Source organism: Motacilla alba, chromosome 5 (assembly GCF_015832195.1).
Source record: "Motacilla alba alba isolate MOTALB_02 chromosome 5, Motacilla_alba_V1.0_pri, whole genome shotgun sequence".
In the NCBI taxonomy this organism is placed as follows: Eukaryota; Metazoa; Chordata; class Aves; order Passeriformes; family Motacillidae; genus Motacilla; species Motacilla alba.
This window is the reverse complement of record NC_052020.1, coordinates 19267282-19291745: the sequence shown is the minus strand read 5'-3', so window position 1 is coordinate 19291745 and position 24464 is coordinate 19267282. Positions and strand designations below refer to the sequence as shown.

At 40.4% G+C, this 24464-nt stretch overlaps 2 protein-coding genes across 4 annotated transcripts in view; one reads left to right on the top strand and one right to left on the bottom strand.

Annotated features, from left to right (window-relative positions):
- Nucleotides 1-24464, bottom strand: part of RAG1 (recombination activating 1) — a 40043-nt gene that overhangs the window by 8741 nt on the left and 6838 nt on the right. The gene's annotated exons all lie outside the window — the stretch shown is intronic.
- TRAF6 (TNF receptor associated factor 6) lies at nt 804-21360 on the top strand. The gene is made up of 7 exons (XM_038138754.1): nt 804-936; nt 8770-9104; nt 13387-13537; nt 14145-14303; nt 15249-15320; nt 16672-16749; nt 18272-21360. The coding sequence occupies exons 2-7, from the start codon at nt 8809-8811 to the stop codon at nt 19151-19153; spliced, it is 1638 nt and encodes a 545-aa protein (XP_037994682.1). The 5' UTR covers nt 804-936; nt 8770-8808; the 3' UTR covers nt 19154-21360.

The following is a 24464-nucleotide window of genomic DNA, read 5'->3' as shown; positions in this document are numbered from 1 at the left end:
AGGTCCTAACAAAAAAATATAAGTGTGTTTTGGGCACCAGCAGTGCTCAGAGGGGTGCATTAGGGTCTGGCATGGCCTTGCCTCCGGCAGCAGCGCCCTGCAGAGGGAGACAAGCACTGCAGCCCTGGAACAATCCACTGGTTTCCAGCTCCCAGGGAGCATGGCATGCAGACAGAAACACTGAAAATCCCCGGAAACCTGTGGTCCCCAGCAAACCACTCCCCCCCGGCCCCCAGCTAACATCCCCCCCCAAAAAGTGGGCACAGTTTGTTGAATTTAAATGTGTGTTAATCAGAGATTCTTGTCAAGAAAACTCCCTAATGCGACCAACCAAATTCCCCTCGTTCGTTCCTAAGGAAATGAAGCCGACTGTGTTCGCCCTGTCCCGCTATTTCACTTCCTTACAGTTGCCCGCTGTCCTGGCCACAGGGAGAGGTTCCCCACAGGCCCCGGGGGGCAGCGCACCGGGCCTCGGTGCCTGCAGGTGTCCCCGCGGCACAGCTGGGGCGGGGAGAGGAAATTGTTTCTCAGGAGCATTGGGTTTGCATTGAGAAATGGCTTTTTGGCGACTCCCAAGCCGTGAGAACGCACATCACCCCCACCACGCCCCGGCTTTCAGCGCCTCGTCTTTAACAGCGCTCAGGGCGGAGCGGAGCGCATCCTAAAGGCTCTTCACAGAAGCATCAGCAGCGCGGAGCGAACACGGCCCCGGCAGGAGGGCTCAGCCGCTGGCGGTGACAGCTTTGCGGGTGTCGGGGAGGGGGGACAGCGACCCCGCCAGCCCGCCCCGCCCCGGCGGCTCTGCCCCTCCGCGGCGGCAGAGGGCGCTGCAGCGGCCGCGGCGCCCAGGAGGCCGCGCTGGCTGCGAGCGGCGGCCGCGGCTCTTCCCGAGCAGAAGCGGAAGCGGCGGCGGGCTGGGAGCGGCCGCGGGTCGCGGTGAGTCCGGCGGGACGCGCGGGGCGGCCGGGGCTGCGGCGGGCCCGGACGCCGGACTCGGGCCGCGAGGGCCCGGCTGGACTCGGGCCGCTGCGGGCGTGTGGCGGTGCCCGGCGCGGAGCGTTTTTCCCCGCGCCGGGGCTGCCGGCTGGGAAACATAGCCACCTCCTGCCGGGCCCCGCGGAGCCCTGCGACCCCTTCCAGCGAGCTCGGGGCTCGGCGCGTAGCCGGGCCGGGCCGGGGTGCCGCGGAGGGCGGCCTGCGCTGGGGCCGGGCGCTGGTGGGGCTGGGGCGCGCCGGCCTGCGCTGCTCTGGAATTGAAACCGCGGCGCGGCCAGAGCAGCAGGGCTGAGCCCGGCCAGCACGGGGCTCGGCGGCACGGCGGGTGGGAGCCTGGCCGGAGTGACTCTGCCCTGCCTCCGCCCCGGTGGCTGCCGTCGGACAGCGGCGGGAGCGTGAGCAGCGGGGGCTCTCGAGCTGTGCTCCCGCTTGTCCCCAGCACATCAGCTGAACTTGGGCTCTGAGTTCCCTGCTGTGAAATAGACACTCAGTAAATTATTCGGGAACGCGTTAATGGGCAATTTGCAAGATAGGTTACTGTTTCTAAACGCGGTAGCTTTAATTTTTCTAGTAGAGACTGGCAGTATTTAATATTTACGGTAACTTTATTAACAAGAGTTAGAAATTATTACTTTAGTAGTAATTTCCATCAATTTCGTCTGTCTCAGATAGGTCATGCTGAGTCTTTTCGTACTTAAACGGAAATCTCAGCTGTAGGTGGGAGGAAAATGTTCTAATTATATCCCTTAGACCTAGTCATTAAAGCTTGCTGAAAGTATTCCCCCATGTTTGCCTCTGATGCCTTATGCACGCTACCCCTCAGCTCTGTGGATTTTGTGGTGTCTTAGATACCACTGTGAGTGATTAATAAAGTATTGATTTGAAGCTTTGGGTGAATTTTGCACTGTGTTCACCAACTGTTAAATGACTTGCTTTGTCTTCCCATAGAATGAAAAGACCATAAAACTTGTCCTTCTGTAACTTTTTTTTCTCCCCTTCTTGTACTAGAAGTATGCTGATAAAAGCACTTGGATTATTTTCATGGTGTCGTTCTGGGCATAATTCTTCTGCATATTCCGCATTACCTACAGCTTTTCCCAGTGAGTGAAGATTCATGGAGCTCAGTCAGACTCTGTTGAATGAGAACTTGTCAAGACATAAATGGCTCTTTAAGTTTCATAGTATTGCCACACTGCAGCACTGCTTTCTGTCTTAGAAAACTGCTACTGTATTTAGAAAGACAAGACACACAATAGGTACCTATGCTGATAGAACTTCAGCATGAAAAAGTACCTGAGGTGAACATGCATTCTTTTCTTCACCCCTTGAACTTCCACGAGTCTACTGTGTCAAGAAGAGTAACTTTTCTATCTCAGTAGCACAGATTAGCTAAGCACATGTGAAAAAAAAAAAAGTTTTATATCCAGACTGTGAAAACTGGCCATAAAATATTCCGGGCATAAAGCATATCAAAAAGAAAACAAAAGTAAATGTCAGATGTAGTGAAAAGGAGTAATGTTTTAGTTGTTTCAGAATGTGTGTTTAGTTCACTGTTTGCTTTCCCAGGGTCTCAGATCATTTTACTAATGTCTCATGCCTGTAGAGGTAGATGGTAATTAAGTGTAGCCTGGAGCCTGTGCCTTATGGAAATCACCTTTGTTCACAGCCATATCTCTCCCTGCCTGTTTTTTAAGTGCTTTATGGGTGTTTACTTTGTCCTCACTAGGGCAGCATCTTGCATTCTCTGTAGATCTACTGAGGGGCATAGAAAGGCATAATGCATATCTCAATGTGTTCTCAGTGTTCTGCAAAGGGAGAGCAGAAGCAGAGTCACCGCCAAAGAGTTAAATAGTACTGTTCTTCTCACTAACAGTGCTTTCCTTGTATTCGTTATTCTGAACAGTTCCTAGGAAATTTTGTCTAAAAGTTAATAAACTGAAGAAAGTTTCAGGGAATTTTGGTTTGGTTTTGGTTTTTTGTTATGGAAAAACCCATAGACTATCTTGGTCTTAAATACAGTATCGTATGCTTTCACTGCTCACTAAAATTAAATTTGTTTTGACATACTTAAATAGAATAAAATATGAATGTAACTGTGAGTGTGCCACCGTCTAGTCTCCTAAGAAACACTCAAGCATGAAAATACTTAGGTGATTAAAGCCTGACAGCATTCTTTCCAAATAAAGAGAAATCACCTGGAAGGCTTCAGAAACCCCCAACGGCTGCTCTGCTCTAGTCAGGAGCTCTTGATAATCTAGTGAGCTCTGAATGTTGTTTGTTTTTGCCTCAAACAAAAATTTTTCTTTTAAGTCTTTAGGTTCACATGTTAAAATGCTGTGAGTGTGGTGGTTCTAGAAAAGACTTGGATGTCTGAAAGGTCACTGCTAAAAAAAAAAGAAAGTTTGTATCTGAACAAAATAAGCAACATGCTTGCAGACTTTTACAAGAATTAGACTTTGGTTCTTGCAGTTACAAGTTCTGCCTGAATCTCCTATTGCTTCAGCTTGTCTAGCCATTTGATAGCTTTGCAATGAAAGTGTTTTATAGGTATTAATTAAAAGGCATTAGCATAATTCCATGTGTTCTGCCTCGATGAGGCCATAGTGATGATAGCTACAAAGCTCCTAGTGGAAACATATGGTGCTTATCAGTTATCAGTATACCATTGATTAATGTGCCCGGGAATAAGTGTTGCAAGTATTACTCCATAAACAAATTATCCAAAGTCACTCCACTGGTCTGTCAGTCTCATGACCCAGAAATCTATGTATGCATATACAAGGCAGCTGAAGAAAAGAGAAAAGTTTGGCCAGTTTTTCTGTCGGTCAGTGCTAAAGGCATTTCCCCTGCTGGGTGCATGCTGGCCAGGCTGCAAGGAAATTAATTATGTTTGTGAACTTTGAGTAAGAAAAAGGATTTGGAATAGTCTTCTGTATTGATTCATTATTTATAGGGGTAGTCAGTGTCAATTTTCCAGAAAAGGTCATGTGGAAATCATTTGTATTAAGCACTTCCTGATTTATAATAAAAATTTTCTCTTACAGCAACTGATACTTCCTTGCACAGTATTCCTTAAGTTAGTGCTTGAGAATATGATTTCATATTTCAGTGTAAATAGTATAAATAGTATACAATGCCTACTTTTACTTCCTCCCTAATACTCTTAATGATAGTGGGATTTTACAGGAAATCTGAAGACATTTTTTGATAACGGTGATTTTTTTTTTTAATTTATCAGAGTTTGGCATTTTTAAGTCTATAAGTCATACCTAAACTTCATTATACTATAGGAGTTGAAAAATCAGAGTACTGAGCTTTGTTGCATGCATTAATTTAAAATATGGGCAGTTTTAATTCTGTTTTGAAGTAGTTTTTGTCCTTCATAAGGTACATTATTCCTGCAGGAGTTTGCTCTTCTGGTCTGACTGTGCTATCTCACATCAGCCTAATCAGTGTGTAATGTGGCAGTGTAAATAGCAACAGAGCACAGGTTATTTCATGAAGAAAGGTGTCATTATGGTTCAAAGTTGGAAGAGTGGGATGGGGGCTCCTTTTCTTTTAACTGTCCTTTAACTGTCTTTTCTGAGGCATGAAAGTTTCATCCTTAGGGCATTCCCAGACTTCTGCAGCACAGGTAATGATCAAACAAGTTCTGTCCATTACCACTTGGCATGGAAAGCACCTTCCTTTCTGTTGGCAAACAACACAGCTGTTGCCTTGGAGAGCGAAATCAACCTTTGCCAGCCCAAGGCCTGGGTACTTCTGTGCCCAAGCTAAAGCCCATTATCTCCAGAGTCAGCAGGTCTGGCAGCACTTCCTAGCTCTAGAAAAGAGCATTTCAGGTACATTGCTGAATGTAGTTTAGGACTTTCTCTGCCTTAGAAACTTCGCGCTAGGAAGAGCAAGAATTACCACGTAATGATCCAGTTTAATTGCTGTTGTTCTTGGATCTGAAAGCTGGATGTTGTGGAAACAAAGGTACAGAGAGAAGTCTAGAAAAGTGTTTAATGTGTTAAACGACTAACATTTTTTAAAAAGGTTAAGTTTTCAAGGCTGTGGTGTACACAGGGTATTTAAATTAATATTTGGCTATTCTTGTACTTGCATTTGACTTAGTTTTGTTCAGTGCAGAGGAAGAATAGCAATTATTATCAATTAGAAGAAAAACAAATGTGGTTTTTAGGAGATCTTAGTTTTATTTCACTGGAAACCTGTTTAATAATCAAAAAGAAAGGGTAGCAGCTTGATTTGAATTTTGGGATATATCCTGATTTGGGGTTTAAAATCCATCCTTTTCCAGCCTAAGCATTTTTTGAACTCCCCAGGAGAGGAAGGTGAAAAACTGCTACAGCAAGCTCACAGATTGTCTCTTCTACCTTCACTGGGGAAAAGACCTGTCATTACTATTCAAAGTACACTTTTCTGTGGCTGGTTTTGTCCTAGCATTGCTCTGTCCAAAAAGATTAAACCTATCTTCTACTCTTGGAGGATAAAGTAGTTTCCACAAGAAACAGGTCTAATTCCTTGTACAGGAGTTACAACATACAGAGAAACTAGCTTAAACTATGCTGGAGTAATAAGGCCTTGTTTAATCGTCTGAGTAACAGCAGTGTGGATTTTGATTTGGAAAATTGTGCCTTGCCCCACACCTAAAATGTGTGTGGAGGAAGGAGGATTTTGCTCACAGAGAAGATGAAATGGATAAGAGTAGTTGGAGGAATCTTTTCGTAGATAAAATACGAACAAAGTGTAAAATCTGGCTCTTAATCACCTTAAATTGCCTCTTTGTGTCTGAATTTCCCAAGTTAAAAAGATGTGCTCTTCTTTTTTTGTGAACCATTTGGTCATATACAGATAAAAAGCTCCATGTAGGAGTGGAGTATATCACTGAACAAGGGGGTTTTTGTGTCAGGCTGGGATGCTGACTGATTGCAGTAGTTCATTCATTAAACTGACTCTAGTATGGCAGTTTGTTTCTGTAGACTGAATATACATACCTGCTGTGTCTGTAGAAACAATTCAAATGGCCAAAGAGACACTGCTTGCATAGCACTTAAATCTACAAAGTGTTCAACTAGTGAGATTATACCAAGTCAGATCCTGGCTTCTTCTTTATAAGAACAAAATTGTAAATAGTATGGGATTTGTTTTTCCCTGGGAACAGCCCAAGAGAAGAGTCACGCAGTTCTTTGCAATTAATGTGACAGCTGAATTTGACTAAAGCTGTTTTATATCTCTTCTTGTAACTTCCTGAATTCCTTTGTGACATTGCTAAAGGGACGTATGTTCATCTTCCCTTTCTTAGTCTCACTAAATACATCTCCGTGGCTTAGAGTAATGTGAATTTTTCAGTCCTAGGCTGGCCTGTGGATTCTAATATCCTGCATACCAACATTCCCACTCCATTGACCCAATTTAGTTCCTGTGATTTTTCATGAGACGTGGCCCACGGGCTGATCGTCCTCTGCAGCAGTTGTTAAATAAGTTACGTTATTTAACAGTGAAAACAAGCTGGGTTTCCTCTCTGGAGAGAGTAGATCTACTGAAGGCAGGCTAAAAAAAAAATCTCTGTCACACAGAGCATCTTTCTAAGCACTGATTCCTCTGCATCCATTCTAAGTCACTAGGGGAGCTGGTGCCTTTGTGGGATTAAACTGGTCATGTCTGGACTATGGCTGAGCAGCTGCTGGGAGCATGCTCGGTGTTCAGTTTGCACTGCTGTTGTGTTTAGGAGCCTCAGTGACAAAGCCTGTTGTGGTGGATAATGTATAGGGACAATACATTGGGGTGGAAAACAGGAGTGGAAGTGAGCAGCACTCTTTGGGTGCAGTTCCAGACAGATCTGCTCTGGAGTTATTTCTGCAGAATGGGAGCACTGCTGGCCAGTTCAGTACAAATCACAACTGTTAGCCTGTGCTTTGAGGCTCTGTACCTTAATGGTATTTTGGAAATGTCAAGAATGCTGCTCTTCAGATACTTCTCATACCCCTGCATACCCCAACAAGATGGAAAGTCATATATTTATACAACAGAATAAAAGTTCTGGTTTGATTATTCTAACTATATCTAACCAAAATATGGTAAGTTTGTTTTTCTTTAGATAGATACGCTTCTTTTTTGGTCTGGAATGCTGGAAAAAATAGCTCATAATGTATTATCATGGGCAGTATTGCCAGTTGTTTATCATGTAGATGGCCTAAAGCACATTCCTGTGATTTCTGCATGTGTTCAAAATATATATTCCCATAAATGCTAGTTGAGGCGTTGTGTGATTAGTATTTCTGTTGATTTTATGACATGAAAGGTATTATAAAATAAGTACCCAAATAAAAGTACCTGTATGTCCTCCTCCTATACATGAACATTTTGTAAAAATGAGTTGTGATATTCAAATTCTGATACAGGCAAGAAAATGTTCAGTTTTGTGAGTTCATGGTCAAAGTAATCCTATTCATTCTTCTGCCTTCAGCATCTGCAGTAGTGATGCAGATAAACAGTTCTTATGATTCCTCTCTTGATTAGATTTCCATCCCTAATATGTTTTAAATGACACAATGGTATTACAGTGAATTCATTAGATGAACACTGCAAGAAACTTTTGCCTATACTGCTGTGCAAAAGTTTGTCAAATCTGGGCTTATTTGGCTTGTTTTGCGTGCCTGGCTCCATACCCTCAGACTAATCATACTGCCTTGCACCTGTTGGTAATCTCTGTGTTTCAAAGAAATGTCATTTATAGAAAACTAACCACAGCAGGATTCTAAGAAAATGATTGTAACCATTAAAAAAATCAGGGGAGAGGAAGGTTTCTTGGTCTTTAGAATTTCTATTTGTTGTTAAGACCTTTTCTTAAGGTTCTCTCATTCTGTATAGGAACACTAGCAATGTGTTTGGGGATACCTGCACCTTTTAATTTCATACCTATGAGTTCACCCTGCTTTGGAGGAGTGTTGTAAAAGCAGGCTTTAGTATGCCATCCACCAGTCTTCAGGGAAAGGTGACTTTTATCTTCTGTTCTTACAATCATGTCCCGTGTCCTTCCTGCCAGCTAGCCTGCAAGAGGGAAAGGAGAGCAAGAGCTCTGTTTGAGCACTAGTAATTTGTAGATAGCTTTTGAGCTGTGGAATTATTATCCTTATCTCATGTGTAGCTTCTTACTCAATTTAAAGTCCTATTGGCAGTTCTAAAATGTTATCAGCAGTGCTGTATATTTGAATTTCATTTACAGCACATCAGCTGCTTGGTTTAGGTACTTGGACTTATATTTTGTGTTCCTGCAGCCTAGTTGGTTTGAAATCTATATTGTGAATTGCTTGATACAGAAAATGCTAAGTAACATATACACTGCAAGGAAATTATGGAATTGAGCTGTTGTCCTCCAAGAAAACATGATTCGGTATGGCATTTTTCCACACAAAAGCTATTTGAATGTCTTAGAAGTAAATAATATGGAAGGGATAAAGAAACATCTTCCGAAGACATAGCAAGGGCAAAGGGGAATGATTCCTATTTGTTACAGAAATCAGATAGTCGTATAAAAGAGATTACAGAAAGGAGGGAGGGAGGGGAGGGTGTTTGAACTACGCTGACAGGATGCAGTGTCCTTCCCTACATATCACAGGATAAGCAAGATAACGGGAAAAAAACAAAACCAGTGATTTTGAATAGAACCAAATTTGTTCTAGTATTTCTGGTTGGAAATAAATTTTGTTGTCGCCTGGGGGGGAGGGTTTGAAACACTTTAAATTAACACATCTTTCTGGCCTGTTGCAGGTCACCGTGTGGTCGCGGCGTAGCCGTCGCTCAGCTGCCATGAGCTTGCTGCACAGCGACAGCAGCTGCGGAGGCCGGGAGGCGGAGAGCGGCTGCTGCGCGGCCATGGCCAGCGCCTGCAGCGCCGCCGCCAAGGAGGAGAGCGGCAGCGTGGGCAGCGGCGCCGGCAGCGCGCCCGGCTCCTTCACCGAGGAGACGCAGGGATACGACGTGGAGTTCGACCCGCCCCTGGAAAGTAAATATGAGTGCCCGATCTGTTTGATGGCTCTGCGGGAAGCAGTGCAGACGCCGTGCGGCCACCGTTTCTGCAAAGGCTGCATTGTCAAATCCATAAGGTAAAGGAAAACTTGTGGAAGCTGCTTTTAACAAGAAATTCATGTACCAGAGCAGTTTAAGGTCAATCTAAACTGAATAGAGCTGCCCAAAGTGCATTACCAGTGAGTGCTAATAGAACTCTGGAAATTTATTATTCATTAAAAGTGCTGTGTATGACCAGAATGTCCCAAGTTTGCAGGTTTTATGAGCTTTAGATGGTTTGCCGTTTTCACAAATTTACCCAGGTTATGAATCTAAAAAATTGATTAAACCTCAAATAATAATTAAAAAAAAGGAAAGGCAAGTCCCCCATATAAATTCCGTTTCCAGCTCAGGATTATAAAATTACCTGTCTTTTGCCTATGATCGTTTCTCTTGATAACTGCAGGAAACTACAGACAACCTAATTTCTTGGTGCAGCTAAGGCAATTCATGCTTTCAGTTCTTCACTTGAAATTAGCTGCTTCCTTCTTGAGCTGGAAGAGAGAATGTGATGAGGGAATAGTTGTGAACAAAGCATTGAGCGAGGAATCCAGGTGGCATATGAGGGACTGAGAATAAGAAACAAAGGCAAGAGCAGGCTGGGCTTATAAAAATGGATGATTGAAAGAGCAAGAAAGGGCAGAGAGTACCTTGTAGAGAGCACTTGCCTTAAACCTGGAATGAAGTCATCAGCGTCCCACATGTGTGAGTGAGTATTGGATTACATTGATAGATACTGTGCTGTAGGATTTTTCCTTTTCAGCATAAGCCCAGGTTTTTTCTAAGCAGTTGCTCAGATAGCTCAAATGTCACTTTGGTAGGAATTTATATATTCAATTTTGTGTGACCCATATGTAGAATTGGCTTCAACCTTACTTTGCACACTTTTTGTAAAGATCATTAAACTGTCTACAGTGTTACTGTGTTTTTCCCTGGCATTTATTTTATAGCATGCAAAATGGACAGTACTTTCTTGATTGGTCTTTTATGCTATTTGTCCATAGTTCTTTTCCATTTCTTTTTCTTCCTTATCCATCATTAGTAGCTCACTAAATGCATACTATGCCAGCAGTTATGTTCTCTGAATACAGTGTTTTCTGGCTTCTCTGTAGTTTCTGCTGCATAAATTCTCTGGAAGAATTTCTCCATGGAAAGGATCATGACCAGAAGTTTCTTCTTCTTTTATACCTTTTCTGTATTTTACTTCATTTCTATGAATGGTGATGACTGTTTCAGTGAATACTAAACAAGGTGGAAAGCATTTCTTTCTCTTGAGACTGTAGATCATCAGTGTAATATTTCAGATGTTTCATTGCTAGTAAAAGTTTTCCCTCATTCCCCACTGAACTCTGCTTTTGGAGAACAGTTGGAGTGACTGTTTGTGAAAGCAGGGAGGACAGCTTGAAGTGCCAGACCTCTCTGAATCCCTGAAGGGCTGAACTGCATGCTTAATTGGTATCCATAGATCAAGCTATTGATTTGGATTGTGTAGTGTCTACAGTATGGTATCGATTTGCAGTATGAACTGTCTACAGTACCAGATTGATTGAGGTATTGAGAAGCTTCTACAGAACTAAAATGAAAACAGAAAGGGATATTTTACATTCTCTAAGTACTGGTTTTTTTTCACTAGGTGATTGTCACAGCCTTCATTTGACCAGGAAAAATTGCTCCTCTTTATTTCTCATTTCCCTACTGTCTTAACTTAAATGAACATAGAGATTAAGGATTTTAAATGATGAAGAATGGACAAGCATTTTTTGAGTAATTGCTTCTTGTGACTTACACAAACAATTCTAGTTGTTCATGTTGAAGAAGTTGTGGCTGCAACGAGAAAAAAAAAATTAGAAAACCTTTTAAAAACTGGACTCTTCGATCTTACAGTGTGAAGGACATGATTAGATGAGATTTGATCACAGTAAATATTTGCCTCCCAGAAAGTCTTGGCAGCTTTTTAAATAAAGCTGTCTGAAGTGCTTTGAAGTGCTATAATTCATGGAAGAGGAGAAGCTTATCTACCTAAGTAACTACAAATGTGTTTACGAATGTTACTTGTCAACAAAATATATTGCTGGAAATTCTAGAAGAACTAACTGTGGGTGCAGTAGCTAATTCAATTTCACTCTAGTCTTCTCCTGTATCTTAGGGCAAAGCTGACTTAGAGTTTGTAGTAGAGCTTGCCAAATATCAGAACCTCTGTTTGCTGGAAAAGCAGAGTTGTGAGGTAACAAGTGGCAGCAGGGACATCTTTGGGTGCTGGCAGTTCATCCAACAGCTGGCATGGCTGCAGTTAAAGTCTCTGCCAACTGTCTCAGCTTCTCAGCTAAACTGCTCACTTGTTAAAATCACAGAGCAGGCTTTACTCTTGATACCTGTATTTTAATCTCAAGGGACTTTACAGGAATATTCATTGTACTTTGTAAAAGATGGCTGTTGTTTCACAGGTACTGTTGTGAGTGGCAGAGTGCAATGTGATAAATAATTCCAGCATAGGAAAGTCTTCAGTGTAATGTAAGCTAGAACTGAGGTGCATAAATTCAATTCTGTCACAGGAAATACATAGCAACATCTTTGTAGATGGATCTTAGCAGTGTTTTAAACACAATCCTGACCCTTGTAAATAGTATTTGAAGCCTGTTTAATATCCTAAAATGAGTTACTGCTTTTTCCTTACTACACTTTGGTACTTTGGAAAATTGCATTTCATTCCTATTTTTCCCTTTATCTGCTAGTTATTTAAACTGGGGATTTGGTAATCATTATTCCAATTTAATCTGTTGTTGGCTGCTCTTATTTATGATTAGCTTTTCTTTGTAGAAATAAAACTGCCGTCTTATCAGCAGGCCTGTTGAGTTGTCTTCATACTCCACTAAACAGGGTGTTTGTAACCAAGATATACCTTTGAAAACTGATTTCCTGTAGGTTGTGAAGTGAGGGAACATTTCTAGCTTGTGACAAAAATCACACTGGTCATAACTCAGGGAGCTCTGAAACAAGGCAAGCTAGGTGTTTTCTTTCTTCTCTTTGTTTAGGAGTATAATTCTCAGGCATGTGGTGAGCTTGCTCTGCAAGCAAAATTGTGAAAGGAAGTTCATTACCTCTTTTTGAAGTGGCAACTTTACCTCCACTTCCTCTAGCAGTGTTGCTCATGTAGTTGCTGAGCAATTATTTCCTTTTCCAACAAAGAACATAAATTCCTTCCTGGTCTCCACAGCCCACTAGGTTCTACTTCCCCTCATGCTTGCAGGCAGTGACAATGATCTGGCCTCTGATCTTTGCACCACAAGTGCTCTCTGACACTTTTCCACCCCATGTATTTTTCCATTTTATTGCTGTTTCCATTAGCACTCGGGAGCTTTGATCCCTCATGCCTCTTTAACTGCATTACTTAATTGTGAATCAATATGTTAGCCTACTGCTTTCAGAATGAGCTGATACTGGAAAGTTTGATGGAGGGGATCCCCTTTTTCAGAATGAGCTGGTACTGGAAAGTTTGATGGAGGTGATCCCCTTTTTTACTCTGTTTCTAATGATTTTTGTATGTACATGCAGGTAGACAGAACCTGATGAACTGGAACAGGCTGTTAGTTACTTTGTGCAGGTTGCAGGCATCCATGTTCCATCAGATTCCAAACCTTCACCAGTTAGCACTGACTTCCAGTCTGTTTGCTGTTAAAGTGGCTTCATCAGATGCAACACTCAATTCCAAGTCCAGTGTAATTTTAATAGTTACTAATAATTTTTGTGTCTGGAAGTTCTCACCCTGTTTGCTGTATGATGAAATTGAAGGATGACCAACTGATCAAATGGTTGTATTACAAAACCAGCAAACTGAGCAGTGTGTAATGTAATGCCAAACAGATGAAGTCAATCTGGAAAAAAGACAATTTTGCTTTTTTTCTTAACTGTGATCACCTTGGCTGTTTATAAAATGAGAAAGAAATAAGAGGAGGTCTAAGAAAGTTTAAGTAATTGTTTTGCAGTAGTATGTGAAATATTCTTGGATGTTTGAGCTATGTGAAGTACTTGCAGAAACAGGACTGTAAGTTCTTAGTGTCTTTACATATTCCTCAAGATTGTTTCCAGAGTACTTAACATGCCATTTTACAAAGAAAATGTGTTTGAGTTTGAAAAATACTACAATCCCAGTCATACCACCTCCAGTGAAACTGGGTGTTTCCAATTTTTCTGAAATTCATTTCATATTTTTTGATCATTGCCACATAAATACCATTGTTTTTAAAGATCTTGCTGTGTTATTCTTTGGCCACTAATGTCTTGCTGGTGTAAAAATATTTTAAATGCTTTTCTGCATTGTAGAGATGCAGGTCACAAATGTCCTGTGGACAATGAAATTCTGCTTGAAAATCAACTTTTTCCTGACAACTTTGCCAAACGGGAAATCCTTTCACTAATGGTCAAATGTCCCAACAAGGGCTGCAGCATGAAGATGGAGCTCAGGCATTTAGAGGTGAGAAGTAGTTTTGAAAATATGGAACCTTGTTTTCATGGACAAGTAAAAATTTGAAATAACTTAAATAGATGGTCATTTATGGTACTAATTTATGCTGATTCAGTGCATTTTTCTTTCAAGAGTATAGCTACACATATTGGTTTTTAATGAGTATTTAGTTGTAGTCAGGTGATTCTCAAGTGAACATCCCAGTGCATGACAACTGTACTAATGCAGCCTTTTGCTGAGGATCATTCATGTCTGTCTTTTGATCAGCTATGTCCGTGCTTCACACAAGTTTATTAAAGTCAGTTTAATAGTCTCTCAAAGTAGCTACTTTTTTTAGTTGAAATAACTCTTTTGGAAAATAATATATGCAGCTAAAAGGATAAATATAAAACTAAATTTTTACTGAGAGCTTTCTTAAAGCTCTGAATACATGAAGTGCTGACCTTAGTAGTGGAACAGTAACAGGCTGTTGGTAGAGTCAGCATAAGTGTATAAGGATTTCCTTGCATGAAGGGAAGATTGTGATTCATTTGTCTTGCACTGTGCTTTCTCTTGAAAATGGATGAGATGATTGTTCTGACTCGAAGTATCAAATCCCTCTTCTGCCCTTCTGCAGGACCACCAGCTGCAGTGTGATTTTTCCACTGTGGAATGCCTACAGTGCCAAGGAACCTTCCCAAAGAACCGTCTGAAGGAGCACATGACCCAAGAGTGTCCGAGGCGTCAAGTGTGTTGCCCAAACTGTGCCACGTCTATGGCTTATGAAGATAAAGAGGTATTTAGCAGGAGTCTCAGTTTGTCAGCCTGCATTCACATGGGTTTGCTTGGAAAGGGAACAGCAGTTTAAAACAAAAAAAAAACCAAAACAACTGAAAGGTTTTGGTCTAGAAGACCTCTTTGTGCTGCTGCACAGCTGTGAAGCTGCAAACTCAGGACATGAGCCTGGAACAGGCAAAAGCTGGGGAGAGATTGTCCTTAAGTACAGATTTAAATGCAACCATGTGGTGTGAGGAGACCTGCGGACTTGTGTAAGAACCACTGGTTTCTGACCTTACCATCAGACAGGCTGTGTCTACTGCCCATGGAATACAAAAAGCAGTATTTACATGTGCAGTTTTTATGCCTGGGAGAGAGGATGTATCAGGAGATAACTATTTTCAGGATATCTGCTACCACACAAAACCAAGATAATTTCTGAGTTCTTCTCCTGGCTCTGCATTTTTCACTTGGGTGATACTGAGGATAATACTTTCCTTTTGTTGTTACCATTTCTTTATCTCTATATGGATGTGTTTCATCTCAAGGACTATTGAATGTTCTTGGATATTAATATTGTGAATTGTCAATCAAATGTACCTTGTATAGTCCAACAATACAATTAAAAAACAAACAAGTGCTTTCATAGAGTTCCAGTACAATTGAACATGAGTTTTAGAAGCTTATGGTTAAAATCAGATTTCTTTGATCCATAAGAGCTTTAGGAAATGAAATGTCTGCAGCTTAATGAATGTCTTGTATAAGTCCAGGAAAAAGCAGTAATGAAAAACATACTGCTTAGGGTAAAGGGATTATCTTTGTTTCACAGTTGCATATAGCTAAATGCAAAGTTAGGTATATAAATAAAAATCTAATGTCTGATAAAAGGTGACTAGCCCTCTCTTAAATTGGGTAACCTCACTGATGTTTTCTCCCCTTTCTTTCTTCTGTTTGATCACTTAAGCTTCATGACCAAACCTGCCCACTTGCCAATATATACTGCGAATATTGCAACACAGTGCTCATCAGGGAGCAGGTAAGAGACTCCCTTTTTCTCTGTTTGTTCCAAGTCAGATGCTTTGTTTTTACATTGCTTCTTTAATCTGAAATTAAACTTGGAGATACAGTTTGTCTACTAGCTGCTAAATCCCTACCTGCCTCTCTGAAAATGTCCAGTGCAGGTGTGATACTCCCTTAAATGCTGCTCCATCCTGCAGTTGCAGTCTGGTAAACCTCTGTAGGATTTTGGCTGCATGTCACATTGTTCAGCTGTACTGCTTCTTGACAGGGGCCATGCTGCATGTCTTTGATCTTGAATGGAGTTGAAAAAATACCAACAACTGCCAGTGGTTATGGGTGACATTACAAGAGGAGGCTTTGATTTGGGCAGAGAGGGGGGAGTTTTTATACTTGGAAAGCCACTATTGGAAAGTAGCTATAAGTAAATTCACTATCAAACTGGGATGCTGGCTGGAATTCTGCTTGTCCATTACTGTTGTAATAGCCATTGTTATTTCTTCTGTTCAATAATAACTTAATTGGCAGGAAAATAATAAATATTGATTTGTTTAATTTGGGATGGCAACTAGGTTGATGGCCTGGGTTAAAATAAAGAATGATCTTGTAAAATTGCAAAATACTCTGAGAAACAGGATTGAGCTTAGTAATGACAAAGGAAAAAGTCTTTTGTTAGGTAGAGTAATGAATTGCAGAAGTGGGGAACAAAGAATGCTAAACATTTGTAATAATAGCTGGTCTTTATTAGCCTTGTGCTTCATCATGATATTTAAACAAGGCAAACAGCCGGGTTTATATAAACAGGGATTCTGCCTGTGAAACACTGAATTATCCTTTGCTCTGTTAAGGGCTCATAAGGCATCAGCTGAAGTTGTTGTGCTTTTGAGGGAGGGTGGATAGGCAGGATCCAGAGCAGTGAGATGACTGATCTGGATCTGGAAAACATGGACCACAAAGAAAATTGAAGTAACTTGAACTTTTTGAGGAAGATGATAAATAAAGAGTGACATAATAAGCATTGTGCAAGTAGTCCTTCAGAAGGGAAGGAATTGAATGTGACCTGGCTGGAGGATAGGCTAGAAACAAAAAGTGTTTGGTCTAGCAAGGAAACCTGAATGCTTTCTGAGGCCTAATATAAAAACAAAGTCAATGAATTGTTACAGTACGTACAAGTGGGATGTATAATTTTTATCATCATCTAACATTTCTGTTCAAAACTTCTGTATTCCCTTAAGAACTTAGGTATGTATAAACTGATCTGACTTCAGGTACATTTTGAACTTTACTGTTTAAAATCCATCCAGCTGTATCCTTTCTGGATAAGAAAATACTCTTGATGGAGAAGTAATATCAAATCTGATTTGTTTTAGATGCCTAACCATTATGATAATGATTGTCCTACTGCCCCAGTGCCATGTTTTTACAGTGCCTTTGGGTGTCCTGAGAAGGTAAGACTTTTATCAGAACCTTCTGAATTGCAGACCTGCATGATTTTGTCCGTTGCTTTTGTAATATGCTTTCCTAGTCTGGTCTCATTCACTAACCCAAAATCCTCAGTGATTTGTGGTTGTGTGTTTTTTGCTTTGAGGTATCTTAATTCTAAAGCAGTGCATGTTGATACATTGCATTTCAAAATTGCTTTTTCAAATTTAAAAAGCTCTGTGAACAATTCGCTTGATGACCTTGCTTTTATTATTTCACGTTTTCTCAGCTTTCCTGTCAAAAAGTAGCTTCTAGCATTTCTTCCAAAGTTGTGGCCAAATACACTTATGACTCCTAGAGTTCCATAAAGAAAATAAAATTTATTAAATTCTAAAATTATTGATCTAGATACTTTTGTTTCTAATTTTTAATACCTCTTGTTAAAATTGGGTCTTTCCCCTTCATTTCCACATCAGTTTTCATACACCATTTGGTACTATGGAACATTTTAGCAAATCAATGAAGAGAATACAGATTTTTAGCAATCCAATGAAGGGAATACAGAAAAATTCTAAGTATATTTGTCAGTAACAGTCTTTCACCATTTGTTTGTTTTGAGTTGAACAGTGTTACTGAAAGTGTACACCATAATTAATGATGGATTCATAGGGATATTATCACTCCTACAAAACCTGAATTTTTTTTATCATGAATGCTCATTAACAAGAAGGTGACCTTGAATACACAGTGCTTGCCTTTGGAATATTTGACAAGAATATTTTCAGTATAAAATACTCCACATTTCTTCATATCTTGCTTTTACTTTCAGGTGCACAGTTTGAAATATACTGTTCATATTTCTCACTGTATGTGCTAGTGAAATACTTCATGTTTTTACTCAAAATTGCCTCCATTTGAAGTGTTGGTGCTGGCCTTTAATAAGAAGTTGTTCTCAGTCATTTCCAGAAAATTTAAATTTTGTTTTCCTGGAGATGCTGCAGCTTCTGTAAAAATACAATCAAAGTGTCCCTTATTAAGCATTACATAGAATTATGCAACTATACAATATGCTATTACTAATGATAAATATTCTAACAAGAATATCTTTGTGACATCCCAAAGTCCCACACTAACAAAAACAATAAAGGACATATCTGAGTTATATTGCAGTCATTTATGTCAGATCTATCTTAACCTCCCAGGTTTACAATTTTGTGCTGAAATCACCTCATATCTATGCTTTTGTTGAATGCCAGCTGTATCAACATCAGGCCAAAGACACAAAGACCTCAAAGGTCTTTTCCAGCATAAATGATTCTGTGATTTGCTTGCTGGTATTTGAACTTCTTTCCATTTTTCCTAACAGTGATCTTAAATTTGTAGCTCTCTGTTGGTAAAGTGCTATTTTGTCACACCTTTGTCCTTGATTCACTGCAGCTTTTCTCACATGACAAAAGCAACTACTTGTTTGATTTTCTTCAGAGCCACATTTAAAATGTGATTGCAGATGTTTGATGTGTTCCTAATGCTGTGTCTCTTAAATCCTAGATGCAAAGGAATGAACTGGCACGACATATGCAGGAGTTCACTCAGGTTCACATGAGGATGATGGCTCAGAGTTTTCAGAATATCAGTGTTACTGCTGCAAATCCTGTGCCCTTCATCAACGGCCTACCCTTTGAGCCTGCCCTCTTCTCACACGTGTCACATGCTGCATACAACTGCAATCCAGAAGTTGAAAACTTCAAGGAAACTATTCAGCAGTTGGAAGGTCGTCTGGTGAGACAAGATCACCAAATCAGGGAACTCATTGCTAAAATGGAAACTCAGAACACTCACATGGCAGAACTCAAACGCACTATACGAAATCTGGAGGGAAAGATTACTGAAATGGAGGCACAACAATGTAACGGTATTTATATCTGGAAGATTGAGAACTTCAGTGGACTGCAGAAAGCCCAGGAAGAAGAGAGACCTGTAGTGATGCACAGTCCTGGCTTCTATACAGGGAAGCCTGGCTACAAGCTGTGCTTGCGCCTGCATATCCAGTTACCAAATGCTCAGCGCTGTGCTAATTTTATCTCTCTGTTTGTGCACACTATGCAAGGGGAATATGACAGCCACCTGCCCTGGCCTTTCCAAGGCACCATTCGACTTTCTATTTTGGATCAGTCAGAAGGCCCAGAAAGGCAGAACCATGAAGAGGTGATGGAAACCAAGCCAGAGTTACTGGCCTTCCAGAGACCGACAATTCACCGCAATCCGAAAGGTTTTGGTTACGTGACTTTCATGCACCTGGAGACCTTGAAACAGAGAACCTTCATCAAGGATGACACGCTCCTGGTGCGCTGCGAGGTGCTCACACGCCTGGACTTGAACAGTGTCCGCAGAGAAGGCTTCCAGGCCCGCAGTACTGATGGAGCCATGTAACCTGCAAGTCTTAACCAGAGCAATGGAGCCTTGCTCATGTTTTTCCACACGGATCACAAAAGAGCTTCATTGTGCACAAAGGCTGGGTTTGTAAAAGATCATAGTTGCCAACACAGTTGATCTTCACCTGAAAGCAACTTTGTTGTTGCTGGTATATTTTTCTCTATATGAGGTCTTACGTTTAAATATCTGGTATGGTTCTCTCTTAAAATAATAAGCTACTTCTGTAGCAAGCTAAATAAATGAAGTGTTAATCAAAACTTAACTGCCTACAGGAAAATCCTATTGCAGAACCTGTGCATCTCAGCTTGGTAAAACTTTAGTCGTATCAAATAGACCTGTAAGTCTTTTCACCTCAGTGCCTTGGAATAGATGCTGTTGCAAGGAAGGAATGAAATTAATAAAGATGAGGGATTTTTTCTTTTTTTTATTTTTCACAGAGCTTGGGAAAGTTGAGAGAGTTTCTATATTGACTTATCCGGAATTTTGCATTGGCTATGTGTCTCTTGAAGTTTGAAGTTAGGGTTAAGACTTTGTTCATGTCACCAAGGGTTCAGGGATGCTTTGACCCTTTCCTCCTTCAGGAAGTTGCATGTTGATGCAGAGTTGATGTTGGTATTTCCAAAAGATATGAGGTAGTGTTGTGGAGAAGGCTAAATGACTCTGAGTTCACTGAAGAAATATTTGTAATGTGGTCTGAAGGTGCCTCCCTAATTCTCTTTATTTTGATCAATCTTTCTAGAAGTGTGTGCTCTAGGCCCAGAATGTCAACCACAATCATCAAGAGATATGAAAGTTTAGCATTTGAATGAAATCCCTTTGTGCTGGGATCTCCTAGTGCTGGACATGTTTCAGGCTGTGAGTGCACACATGAGCAAAGGGATGTACTGAACAGAGAGGGTGATGCAGAATTTGTTTTACTGTTGTTAAAACCCAAATTTGTACCAAAGCTGAACTTGTGACCTGCATCTGTTCAAGTGATCTCTTGGTGTTGTGGGTGATGTACCCAAGTCATCCCCTGTGAATTCCCTGTGGGCAGCTGGCCATATCAGCATCCACCTGCTGTGGTTATTTCCTGTCCCTTTAGACAATAGAACCTGGGCCAGCTCAGCAATTTGGATGGTAAGGAAAGCCTGTTAATTCAGCAGTGTGAGGAAGAATTGTAACCCTGTTTGCTTTTGGGAATATGTCTGGCTTTCGTAGTAACTCATTTATCAAACACTAGATTCACTGTGTCAAAAAAGATTCCTAATGCTGTGCATATTGTTTTCTGTACTGATTGTATGCCATGTAAATGTTAGTTTTGACCAGTCAAAGCTGAATAGTTCAAGTACACTGGTGCTAAAATTTTAACTTTGATGGTGCTGATAAAGTCCTGAATCTTGTCTTTGAAAGGAGGGAAGAAAAAACTTTTGTTCACCCCATAACCTAAGTACATGGCCAGATACTGAAGAAAGAGCTAAAGATGCATGAGCTTATGTGTATTATTTATCCAAGCTAGTGAAACAACCTAAAGACTGGAGACACTGCAGCTCAAGAGATACTGAAGAGTGTTCCAACTATTTGACATCATCAAAGCAATACCACTGGGGAAAGGGCACATTGCCTAATATAAACAAGACTAAACAAAGACTACTATACTTTAGTGGTTTGGGAGGATACTCTGCCTGCCTGCATGAGAGATAAAAGTTCCAGGCCCGACTTTGTTCATCAAATCCAGATGAGTAAAATTTCTTCTGCTAGTAGGACCTATTAGATGGAGGAGGGATTGTGTTCAATGGAGTATTGTCACTACTGAAATGTGAACTGCCTGGGTAATGGTAAATGCACTTAGTTGTTGGTGACTTTAGTTGATTCTCTGTCATTAGTGGACAGGTGAGTATATGTTACTCAAAATAGGGAAAGATCTCAGGTTTAAAACCAAATTAGATTTTATAATGAATAGCCTCATCCTATCAGCTGAATTGTTCTGGAGTGTCTTCAGCTGGAGCATTCCCAGTAAAGCCATTCTTAACCAAGAGCTGTCAATATCCATGGCAGTGCACAGAGCCACTCTGCACAGAAGGCACTGTACACAAGTTCTCCATTTTCAGGCTGTGTTACCTATCTGTATTTTTCAAGATGCTCAAAAACTGCCATTCTCTTTTGTTTCCTTCTTGTTTTTTGGGGGGCAGGAGGGGAGGGAGGGGGAGGCAGTCAGAAAAAACACTTGTCATTTGAGAGCACTTGTTCCTTTTGAGAGAATAGGAAGACAAGAAACACTTGTCTTCCTATTCCAGGTCCTTCCTCAACCCCAGAAATAAGAAAAATGTCCTTATTCTCTGTTCAAATCATTTATACCCAAGACCCACTAAATGCATTAACACTTTCTTCGCTTTTGAAGTTTTGCATTTTGAATGGAATTTTTGGTTTGAGCCTTATCTGCTGGATCTGATGTACTTCTGCCTCTGAGGAGGGAAACTCCCTGTGGTGGCTGGGTTTAAATGATTCAGGTTAAAATTGTACAATAGCACAAGCCAATAGGGAATAGAAGGCTACTGCATGTATAATTCTGTATTGGCCACAGCAATATGGATGCTTTATTCACTGCTGCTATTCTACTGTTTTTGTATTTTTATGTTACCAACTAGAACTCTGAGTGATGACAAATTACTGTAATACCAGAGTATTACATGAGAGACTGTCAGAGATAATTTTCTAAGTATCAGTTAAAACTTACTGTCATAAAAAGGATTATAAATGTTAATGAAATATTTATTAATGTACTTGTTCCATTTTCCTCTTTCCCCTTTCTTCAAATCTTATTTTGAGAACTTGTTTTACCATGGTGGACTGAGGTATAATTGCTAGAACTATTTAAATGTATAAAACAATTCTATAATTGCTAGAACTATTTAAAGGAGAAAGGTCTGCAGCATTGAGTTGTCTCTGAATCAAAGAAACATTTTAATTAACCCATGTCCTGTGTAACTTGTTCAGCCATGGGGTTTCGTTCTGTCAATCAATGCTTTGCAGCATTACTAGATCTCAAGGTGGTTTAAAAAGTGGCTTAGCTTCTTTTATCTTCCAAAGTTCTGTTGTCTTTAACATGGTTTAAGTCACCAACTCTTAGTACGTGTATTTGCAAAGCTGCTATAGCACAAATTTTCCAATTATAATATATTACAAACGTGTTTTCTCTTTGCCTCTGAATGTCTTCCCCTGCAGGGCAGGGAAAATTATTTTGCTAAAAATGTTGGTATGTGATGTATATGTGGGAGCTCAGATAATGTGAGGTGTACAGAGTTGTTTTTTTAAGCAGTCTCATGGTGTGTCTGGTCATGTTTGCTATCAAGGGATTAAACTTGCTAATGAAATGAAATCGGGTGACCTTTCTGTTCTTGTTTAGAGATGGCAGCAGACCAAATACATTGATGGTGGATGCAAAAGATTATTCTGTGTCAATGTCAAAGGTTTGTATTGGTTTGCATTTGAACATAATGAAAGTACTCCTGTTCCCTTGGATGAATCGATTGATAGTTTAATATATTTTGTAATTAATGCACAGCTATATTTCTGACAGAACTTTAAAAAATAAACTAATTAAACTGTGCACTGCATGTTGCATCTTTATTCATATGGAGGGCTATTCAAAAATTTTAACTGATGAAGGAATGCTGTGGTAGTTTGTCTTGTGGGTTTCAGAGGTGGGTGGTATCATATAGCATCAAAAAGGCAAAGAATATATTTCAAGGTAAAAACCTTCTGGCATTTATGAAGAGTCTTGATAGTTTTCTTCATTACTAGAAGATACAGCTCATGTAATAAATAATAAACTAAGTGTTTTCATAATCATCCTGTAATTTAAGATGTAACTCTCAAAAAAGCTGTACTATCACCTCTCTGGCCACATCTGCTTGCTTGTTTTGTCATAAAAGCAACTGAAACTTTGCTTACAGGCTGAAACTTTGTTGCAGGAGACTGAGATCAGAAACTATAGGGAATTCCTCTGTCAATAAGAGAGGTACAGACTTTACTGCAATCTCTTATTTATCTCAGGAAGGGATATTCAAAATTTTAAGATTCTTCTGAGTAATGTTAGTGGTATTGCAGCAATGTGCTGTTAATGTCAAGTTAATTATGACTTTATCTTTCATCCAGGTTGGTCCTAATAGCTTCTCATGAGTAATGGATAGGAAGGGTTGCTCAGACATTGGTTATCTGTTGTGTTAATCCATTTTTAGCGTTCCATATTTTAAGTGCACTAAAATCTTCTTTGATGAGATGCAGTGATAATGACCTTTTTTTTAAGCAGGAAAAGCTGGCATTTGCAGCTGCCCCAGGAATGGAAAGTCCATGTGCAGAAGCAGAAGTGCAGCAATATAGGAGCATGTTCTCACCTGTGTAAGTACAAATGTACATGTACCTGTACATTTCTGGAAAAAAAATGGCTGAACTAGATATGGACCAGGATACTCTGACTAGGTATTTTCCTGAACAAATGCCAGTTCATTGCAGTAACTTCACAAGAAGAGTGTGTTTGTTTTAGCTGAAATCCTTAACTAGTGCCAAACCAGTTGCTTTGCTACTTTCCTATCCCCAAAAAGCAGGAGGCCAACACTCCAGCTGTTCTGGCTGGAAAGAGAAACTCTCTGTGCCATTCCTACACTCTGCTAAACTTCAGCTCTTCTGTGCTGTCTCTCATTTAGGAACTGTGACTTATTTAGCCTGTTCCAAGACAGCATCTACAGAAGTCAACAAAACTTCCTGAATTAGCCCTGAAAAAGGTCAAGTGTGGTATTGGCATATGCAGAAAATAGAAGGCAATACAAGGGGAGGTTAATGAACCAAAAATGGTGCAGAGGTAATCTAAGGCCTGTCTGGATGAAATGAGTAAGAGGGCTGATGAATTCTGCCTGTTACTCATCTTGGATTAAAAAAAAACCCCAAAACCCAAAAATTTCATACCACTTAAATAGGAAATTCTTATGCTAGCACAAAAACTTACCAAAGGAAACATTTCCCTGGCACTGGTCTCACCCTCATCATTTACCACTGAGCTTTTGTCCACTTCATCTGGAAAACAGAGTTTGACCAACTGGACTAATTTAACCCTTGTGCCATCACCACCCTCACAGGACCTGACAGTCTTAGTGACCTTGAAGTACCAAATGTAAGGAGCTGTGGTCTTCACGTCTTTTTCCTTTACTGGTTTCAAGTTCTTACAATTAAACCTAACCACCTTGATAAATACAAATCTCTGAGCACACAGACAGATACGTGCTTAAGTTATTTTAAGCTTGTCAGGGCTCACAATGGATGAAGAGTTCAT

What these genes read in the sequence shown, in the direction of transcription:
- TRAF6 (XM_038138754.1), top strand. Translation starts at nt 8,809, where the DNA reads ATGAGCTTGCTGCACAGCGACAGCAGCTGCGGAGGCCGGGAGGCGGAG. An exon ending in TGGCTTATGAAGATAAAGAG is followed by an intron (nt 14,304 to 15,248) that starts GTATTTAGCAGG and finishes TGATCACTTAAG; the next exon opens with CTTCATGACCAAACCTGCCC. An exon ending in CAGTGCTCATCAGGGAGCAG is followed by an intron (nt 15,321 to 16,671) that starts GTAAGAGACTCC and finishes GATTTGTTTTAG; the next exon opens with ATGCCTAACCATTATGATAA.